The sequence below is a fragment of the Ciconia boyciana genome, chromosome 10 (assembly GCF_034638445.1).
Source record: "Ciconia boyciana chromosome 10, ASM3463844v1, whole genome shotgun sequence".
Lineage (NCBI taxonomy): Eukaryota > Metazoa > Chordata > Aves > Ciconiiformes > Ciconiidae > Ciconia > Ciconia boyciana.
This window is the reverse complement of record NC_132943.1, coordinates 13,885,095-13,894,068: the sequence shown is the minus strand read 5'-3', so window position 1 is coordinate 13,894,068 and position 8,974 is coordinate 13,885,095. Positions and strand designations below refer to the sequence as shown.

Here is an 8,974-nt window from a genome sequence, read left to right as displayed (position 1 = left end):
CCCTTTCACAGCTGAAGAAAATGAGGGTGTAACTTCCTGAGCCCCGTGGCAGTGAGACCAGCTTTCAAAGTAGTTCTTTGTTCTTGCCCTGTGCCACTGTTTGCTTCTTTCTCACTTTAACCCTGTGGAGGTGGGAGGAAGGAAGAAGCTTAAGCCAGTTCTACTGCCAAAACCAGAAACTCGTGAAACAACACCCTAGGGCTCCGAGACACAGCCATGCAGACCAAGGTCACACAGGAAACATGTGGGAGCAGGGGAATTAGAGACAGGTTTCCTGAGCGTCAGTCTGATGTCTCTCGGGTTGGAGGACTCCTGGCATGTGGGGCTGGGATGTGAGGCCACGTGGCAGGGCAGGTTTCTGGTTGCAGGGCCGGTGTTTGTTAAGGCTTTGCGCTGGCTTGTGTCCCAGGTGCTCTGGTTGTATTTGGTCATGCAAAAGGTCTGCTTCCTGACGTGGGATCCCATGTGCCGAACGCAACTTTTCAGTAGATCCTACGTCTGCAAGCTCTTGCATCTTACATGCTTTCCAAGAGCTGGTGGAGATACAACAGCGCTGCGCCACAGGTGCAGAGGTGCAGATATTGCGGGAGGGACAACTGGAAAAGCAAGTCTCTTACTTAGGGTTTACAAAGTCTGCAAGGTGTGGGATCCTTCTGTCTAAGCCTCTGTGAAGGGCAAGTGCTTGAGAAAGAGGCACTCCAGTGTTGTGTTCCTGGAGGGTTTTGAGCGAACACCTCGTTCTTTCCCATTCCTAGGTGTTGGGAGAGCCTAGCATCTTCCTCTGGAAAAGCATCCTTTGCAAGAGCCAGGCTGCGTAGTGCATTCCCAAGCCAGCTCTGGGGAAGGGAAAAGAAAACGACAAGCTTTCTCCCTAGGCTGCAGCAGGGAAAGCCAGGGATGTGCTTTTTGTGGCTTCCTCTGCCCAGAGGTAGCCTGTAGGACCTCGTGGCCTTGATTGTGAATCTGCACATTACTCTGGTCCTAAATGATAAGTTGTGTTTCTGTCCCAGAGCTGGGAGCAGAGGAAAGAAGGGAAGACCCAGAAGGACTGGAGTAGGGGGGTCTCTCTTCTCCGACCCTTCCCTTTCCTGGGGGTAATGGGAGCAGGTTAGCCAGTGGGGAATGGCAGTGAGAGACAGAGCTCTGAGGACTGCAGAAGCTTGATGGCTCATGATGAATCAGATGCACTTGAACCCTGAACAAATAATTCCTCTTGGTACTGAATGGACTGCGCAGCGTGCGCTGGCAGCTGGGAGGGGAGTGAGTCAGCGCAGGAGCGCTGGAGAGTCTGACTCAACAGCCAGCACAGCTATTCTCTGAGCCACTTCAGCCTGAAGTGTGTTCCAGGGAGCGCTCTCTTGGATCATCTTTGTATTCACTCACTGGTTTGGGGTTTTTTTCCCCCATCTTGACATCATTTCTGCGGGTTTTCTTTATTTCAGTAAAAAGGGTACTTAAATAGTTGATTAACTAACTGCTCTTTATTTATAGCACTGCCTGTTCAACCCCTGCAGATCAATGAAAGTGCTGACCTGAAACCGTTCGGGAAATAGGGGTGACCAGAGCTCCATGGCAGGATGCAGAGTAGACCTTGGGGCTGGCTGTTGAACTGCGCTCTGTCTGCTGGAATTGATTAACTGCAGCCCGACACCAGCAACCTCTTTAAACTGGCACTTGTTAAAGGACGCATTATCACCTCCAGACTGCCCTTTTCTAGTGCCAGCACACGTCTTCGTGCAGTGAACTGGATCAAGGAACTGATCTAGCTGAAACAATCTTTATTTTTCAGTGGTGGTTGCTCCCAATCCAGTTCACTGCACAGTCCCATACACACTGTGCCAGTGTGTGGAGGGAGGCTTCTTCTCCCTGTGGTGCCAGCTTTAAGTGTTCACTGAGCTGTAACACTGTGGTAAATTGTCTGATTTTCTTGAAGTAATTTAACTGCTTCTAGTTCTGTTAGCATTGCCAAGGATTTTCTCCTTGGGTAGATAATTTCCCTTCATTTTACTGCAGAGTGATGACTTCTGTGCTGTAGAGCCTTATAGCATTTTTCAGCTGGTAAGGTCATTACACACCAAGGCAATTAACGAGAGCAGAAAGTTAATATGGATGACTCCTGGGGTCTGTGTTTGGATATTGACCTGTTAGTCATCAGCGGTCCATCTTCCCTCATTAAAGTACTGTCTGTTGCTGGATTCTGTGGTGCAACTGTACTGAAGCGTGTGTAGGGGCTGTTCAGAGAGCCTCCTGCCTGCTGCATTCACGGAGTGTCATAAGTGTTTGATTTTGAAAGGAATAGTCCTTTACAGTATATATCTCCTGTATGCGTGTTGTGGGTCAGGCATGAATTACTTGAAGATGGGTGTCTCCTTGCAGGCTTCTCTGCCTCTCTGTTTATTGTCACTTCAAACTGCAGCACTTCTGACTTGCACTGGTTAACTATCACTGGAGGATTGCCCTACCCAAGGGGAAAATAGTTGTCCTAAAACAAGTCCTTTCTTGAAAGAAGGGGGAATACACTCTTTGTCTGGATGCTTGTTCATCTGCACATTCACGCTATGGGTGTACAAACATCTAACCTGCTTCTGCTGGGGAAAATGTAAGAGCCTGAGCCCTGCAAGGGTGCTATCTGCTCCCCAGGAAGCCTGCTGGCTCCCATCCTGGCAGGGAGAGCTGTCTGGCTGCCTCTGGTCTGCACTGGGGCCCTGTGCAGCTCTCGCAGGCTTCCGTGAAGTCTGACGACCACCGCAGCCTGTTGGAGACTTCAACAGGGACTGCAGAAAGCCTAAAAGGAAGAAAAAGCCTGAGATGTCAGCCCCTGTGAAACACTCCAGGGCTATAAAGGCCTTGTGCTCTTTGCATGTTTTGGTTACCCCAGGCATCAGTCATGGGATCTGCTCTGTGATTTTCTTGAGACCTCCAGGCTTCCCATTCTCATCTGCCAGCCCTCCCCACAACACCCAGAGAGACGTTTGGCGCGGGTCCTCCCAAGGATGTGACTATGGCACTGCAAGGGAGGTTCCTGCACTAGGAGGGAAGGGTTCAAAACCACCTGGGGCTCCGCCGCTGCCGAAACAAAGGGTTTCTTTGCCTGCTCCTATGCAGGGCCCCTTCCCTGGGAGGGCTGTTTGCAGTCTGAGTCTTCTCACCTGCAGTTGCAACCGTTTCTCAGGGATGCAAAGCCTGCACTGGTAGAGATTGCGCCGGGGCAGGATTTGAGCTGGAGAGTTGCAAATTACCTTTACATTCATCCCTGCTAATGGACCTAGAGCGTAATGCCAGCTTTTCAACTTTTTCCAGCTGTGTAACTGCTCCCAGCCAAGCCTGGGCAGAGACCAGTGCTGGAGGATGCTCTGCCTGTGTTCCGATCCCTCGTTAGGGTTCTTCACTCTCTGTTGAAGAGGATCCTCTATGTTCCTATCGCTCAACTTTTCAATCCACGTTGTAGAAAGGTTTCCCTTAGGGGACCACATTCAACTTCCTGAGGGAAATGTCTTTTTTTCTAATGAGTGCCCTTGGGGCGTGGAGTTTTTGGACTGTGCAGTGTTATTGTCAAAACTTTGATTTTCTTTTTTTTAATTGCTTGTACCTGTTTCTAGTCATGTTGATATTCTGCAGCAGCCTCTGTGAGAAATAAGGCAGTTCCTTTGTCTGCCTGACTGGTAAGGCTTTTTGCTCTGTTGTATTCCACTGAAGTGACAGAAGGTCACTTAATGGTGACAGTGAGATCTTTGAACATTTATCTGATCTCTGTCAGGACAGTTTCCTCCACTGCTTTTGGTTCCAGGTTTTTCCAATTTCAAGTCAGGGAATGTCAGCCTAATTCCAGCTTAATCTCACCTGGTTCCCCACATACATCTAAGAGGAGACACGGCTGATATAATGAAAAGAGAGTTACTACAGCTGCCTCATCCATGAGCCCTGAAGGGATATCTTTGACGATAGATTTGAATTATCTTCCCTTTGAGGATGTCGGGGACAAGCAAGAGAGTGCAAGATTCACCAGAATCTCCTGCTGGAGATCTGCCTTGCCGAGACTTTAGCTCCATAATAGATTCACGTGCATGGAATGATTGAAGTTCCCCAAGGCAGGAGATCCGAGATTATCTCTGAGCTTTTTTTCAGGATTTGGGATGTGCTGAGGTCAATCTCTCTAGTGACAGCTACAATAGCTTCTTGCTGCCAGACCAAAGCTGGTGCTCCCTTTCAGATGTGTTCTGGGTCACATAGTGGAGACCCACGCTGAACGCCCCTTCCCCGTCCTCACTTCTGTTAAGGACAACCAGGAATGTACAAGAACACCGTAAAGGAGGAGATCTCTGTTCGCTAAAGCAGAAGTCTCTGCCCTCTAAAGTATGTGCTCTTCATCTCCCTGTGCTTTTTTCAGGCTTTCCCACCCAGGCTGCTGACTCTTAAATTAAAGTAGCTATTCCTTCTCTCCTTGGGACCTGATCTCACAGGGGGCTCTTAATCCAGTGTTGTGTCTTCTTGTGTCTCTGCCTTGAGCTCAAAACTACATGGACTCTATGAGGAAGACTGCCTGTTGTTGTTGTTTTCCCAATAAATGACCAGCAAGACTCATTCTAAATTCTTGTTAAAGGTCATTTATGAGTTCTGATAAATCAAGGGAGTAATCTGACTTTCTCTCCCCCCCTCCCCCCCGCAATGTACTTCCAGAGAGGCTTGCTTGTACTAGCAGGGTAAGTTCAGTGGGCAGGGGTCTTGAAAAGTAATCTTAGTATTGTCAGCCATGACTTCTGAGAGGCGTAAAAATATTATGGAGCCCTAGGATGGCCAGTTTGGAACAAATAATTGCTTTCTTGGCTTACAGACAGCGCTGTTCCCAAGTACCCTGGGTTATAATAGCATTTTGTCAGGTTTGTTAATCAGGAATGGAAAAATACAGCACAACTAATCTCCAGGGCTGCCAAGTAAGATATGTACATGTGATACTGAAAGACCTGCAACTTCCCAGGAGAGGGATCATCCAGTTCAGAAAGGTGCCTGGGGATTATGGAAACCCACTGCTTTGTCAGTGTGCCGACATTCCTCGCCCTTCCTCTGCAGGCTCACCCCACAGCATGAACGCTCGCGGGGCCACAGAGACTGTTCTGTGCTCGTGCTCGCTTTCAACACCTGTAATTTAAAGGCAGGCAAGCAGCTGAGCACACACCGGATACATCAAAGATAAGTAACATTGGAAGCACAACCTCTGTCTAGTTTGACAGGTTCAACAATTGGGCTGTCGCTTCCTGTAGCAGGCTGTCCCAGATCAAAGAGCTTGTGCTGTTCCCTGGCCACAGGTTTTTTAGGACAGGGCTACAGCACCAAGTACACATCCTGCTTGTAACTCAACACCCGGTGATTATTTATGGACCTTCTTTAGAGGAGAGTTTGCCTGGTTCAGAGGAAATAGGCCATAATTACGAGGAGCCTGGCAGGCAGGTGTTTCCTGTGATACCTAGAAAACCCCTGAATCTGACAAATTGAACAATCACCCAAACGCAAGATTGATGCTACATATCAGATCTTTTACATATACTTATTGTTCTCTAACCTTTTGGAACAGCCAGGGTGACTAAAGGTATCTTGATTTAAAGATATGACTGTACAAACAGTCCACTGCTGGTTTTGAGCGTGAATTGGTGTGGAGAAAATCACTGTGCTGGAAAGTAATTGAAAACTTTCCAGAAAGGAAACTCACTGTTTGGATAAATTAAGCTATTAGGCTTAGTGTACTTATGCCTTCCCTTATCAAAACTGCCACTGGTGGTAACGAAGAGAAGGTAGCTGCGCCATTTTGATCTTGGGAGAGAAAACAAAGGTGCTACAAGCTGTTGCTTTTTGCATTTTAGGTGAGTGGTGCTTGAAGGCTGTTAGATGCAGATCTGTCATGACAGCATCAGAGAAATCTTCCTCCAGCAGCTGCTCTGCTTAGGCATCCATCTGTTTGAAAAACAAGCAACAAACTTATAAAAGCAATGCGTCGTGCTCGTCACTGGGTGTTCAGTGCATACTTTGGGAGAACAAACAATTTATTGTCTAACGACTAGAAATAGCTGGAGGGAATTCCATCTCACTTGAGGGAGTCAGGCTGCTGCCCCAACAAGCGTTTTGCCAGCTATCGCTCGCTGCAGCGCTCAGCTGTGTGCTGCCACCCTCACGTCTTGGGTACGCGTTTGTAAAGCCCCTGATGATGCCACAACTCCCATTTCCTCAAGGACAAAAATGCTGGACAGTGCAGATGAAAAGAAAATAGAGCCAGTATGCACATGTCTCACTGCTGGTGCCTGCCTCAGTGCCCAGAGCAGTGTAACAAGCCCTGGCAGCTGCGGCAGGAGGACAAAGCACTGGGCATGGTTTGCAGGCCTGCTCAGGCCTTGGGTCAGTGGTGACTTTACAAGACTAGGGCTACCTACGTGAAGGTAGCCTCTGTCCACTTTTGTTTGTGCGCTCACTGATGCTGATTGATCTCTGGAGAAATGCACAATTATGCTTCTTTGTGTGAATCCTCCTGTAAAATAAATGCCTGTAACAGAAATACTTTGTTGGGAGTGAATAATACTGATTGGCTTTGTCCTTACCCTGGGGGCGGCTGAAAGAACATTTACAGGCTGTCCTCTGAGACCCACCGACCAAAACTCAGGCTCCTTTAACTTAGCCTCTAGGGCTGTAATCTGGCCTTTGCTGTGTAAGTCACAGCGTGACATTTTGCTGATCTTGTAATCGCAAGGCCGCGGTCAGTGGTAACGTCAGGCTGAAAAGGTTAAACCCTGTTTGCCTTTTTACCATTGTTCAGCTTCGAGTCATTTCCCTGCTGCGGAGCTGAGAGAGGCTGGACCTTATGGGGGAGCGCTTTTGTGGCCTCAGTTTCAGCTCTCATGTCTGGTGCGCCGGGGCCTGACCTGCCCGGGCATAACATTTTGTGCCAGTCTATTGTTGTCTAGTGAGAATTGGGGTAGCAGGCTTGTACTGTTCTCCCAGTCTCATTAGGAGTAGCCCCTGAATTCTGTTCAGGGGATCCAAAGAACGGACGTGGGCACATTGTTCACCTGAATGCCACCCACACTAAATGAAATATCTACTCCAGAAAACAAGTGTTCAAAAAAATACCCACCTGAAGTCATTGAAACATAATTATTAAAACCTTTTATGTTACTCTACAGTACAATGTAAATTGTTCCTTTCAGTTAAATTTTGAAATACACTAGATTACATCATTTAAATAATCGCAAACTTTTAAGTTCACTATTAGTGGTAGCGGAGCTATATTTACATACACTTCTGAGATATTTCAGATGCAGCATTATGTTCCAGTCCCTAAGTCAGTTAAATAACAGACTTTCAGTGGGGGTATACTGCTCTTCCACAGGTTCTACACGTATTTGGGGTGTATGTGTCAGAGAGCAAGAACTCCTTTTATACTTGTCTGATTTTTTTTTCCTTGCTGTGTGCATGCAGCTGAATCTCAGCAAATTGATACCTACTTGATTTGGATTAAAGATGAAAGACCTTTCTTGTTAAACAAGTATTTTGACTGAATATACAGAGGTGAACAATGAAATATAGTGCTTAGGAGTAGCAGTGGAAAACATCATTTTCTCCAACTTTCCTCTACTGTTGCATAATACTGCACCTAGTTTTGACCCTGACTTTACCTAATGCTGATGAAATACAGTCAATGGTGGAAACCTCTCTCATGTTGTCAAGACCGGCTTTCAACACAATCCATGCAATGGCAAGCATCATACATCATTCTCCCGCAGTGCAATATTAACAAGTTAAACTCAGTATTTTCTTCCAGAGATCTGCTCCTTGAGGGAAGCCATCTCTGCATGTACATCAGCCACAAACAGGTTGTGAGTCCTGAGGCTGGAGATCAGAATTAGGCTGTAATGCTTGCTTCCAGTGCTGCTAAGAGTCTTCATGAGCCAGGCTCCTCCCTGTGTTGTCCATGGAGCAGAGCAAGTTCAAGCCACTGAGGCTCTTGATGGTCCTCTTGCACGTGGCACTGGTCAAGCCAAGTCTCCCTGCGTGCTGCCTGCGCAGGACTCAGGGCCTGGTGTGAGGGGTGCTGATCATGATGTTGGGCAGCGCGTTCCGCCGCTTCTTCCAGGAGCCCAGCTCCCTTGAGTACCGCCTGATCTGCCTGAACCAGTGGTGAGTCCGTGCCCGGTCGCTGTCCCGGAACACAAATGCCTCCCGCCTGATCTCAATGAGTTCAAAAGTGTCGTCGCAGTCAGGATCAGTAGAGACGATGCAGTTACTCAGCCTCAAGGGCTCCCTGAGCAAATGGAACTTCCCGTTATTTTTGTCCCTGATGAGTACCAGCACGGCATCCTTCACAGGCCCTGGCTCGGCTGACTCCAGGCTGGACTCAGACACGCGCTTCATGTTCACCAGGAGGAGGACCTGCATGTTCTGGAACTTCAGGGTCTTGCTGCCTTTCTTCACCCACTGGCCGTCGGGGGGCTGGGCCAGCTGCAGAGACCCCTCCATCACAAATCGCGTTTCCTCCCGCAGCCAACCTACAGTTTTGAGGGCGGTTTCTCTCATCTCAATGTTGATGACTTCCCTTTTCTTCTTGCTGTCCTGGCGAAAGGAGCGGAGGGTCCACGTGTTCCCCTCCTGCTTGGTTTTCATGTTGATGTGCTCCAGGTGGGACTCGATGCGGCTCTTGGCCTCCCGCAGGCTGCCATGATCTGGGTGGTACTCAGTGGTGGCCTTGATGATTCTGCTGAGCAGCAGTGGGTACTTGGTGACTCTTTGCAAAGGGGCCATCAGGAAGGACCTCAAGTTCATCCGCCGCAGTGCTGTGTTGTCGTTCTGGGAGACATTGAGGAATATTCTGCAGGGATTTAAGAAGAGGGAATGAAATGGTGGCTGTTCTGCCAGCAGATGCTGAAATCCTAAATGCAAATGAACAGTGTGGTGCTGACAGCTGCTGGGCACTGCAGCCCCCCCTCTGGTTTTG

The 8,974-nt window shown here is 48.4% G+C and overlaps 1 protein-coding gene across 3 annotated transcripts in view; it reads right to left on the bottom strand.

Moving 5' to 3' along the window:
• Positions 1-7,153: 7,153 nt before the first annotated feature.
• LOC140657701 (uncharacterized) overlaps positions 7,154-8,974 on the bottom strand; it is a 49,049-nt gene continuing 47,228 nt past the window's right edge. For all 3 annotated transcript variants that reach the window (XM_072875073.1, XM_072875071.1, XM_072875072.1), the window contains one exon: positions 7,154-8,848. In XM_072875073.1, coding sequence (XP_072731174.1) covers positions 8,053-8,848 — 796 coding nt within the window. In that variant the 3' untranslated portion in view covers positions 7,154-8,052. The remainder of the gene's footprint in view (positions 8,849-8,974) is intronic.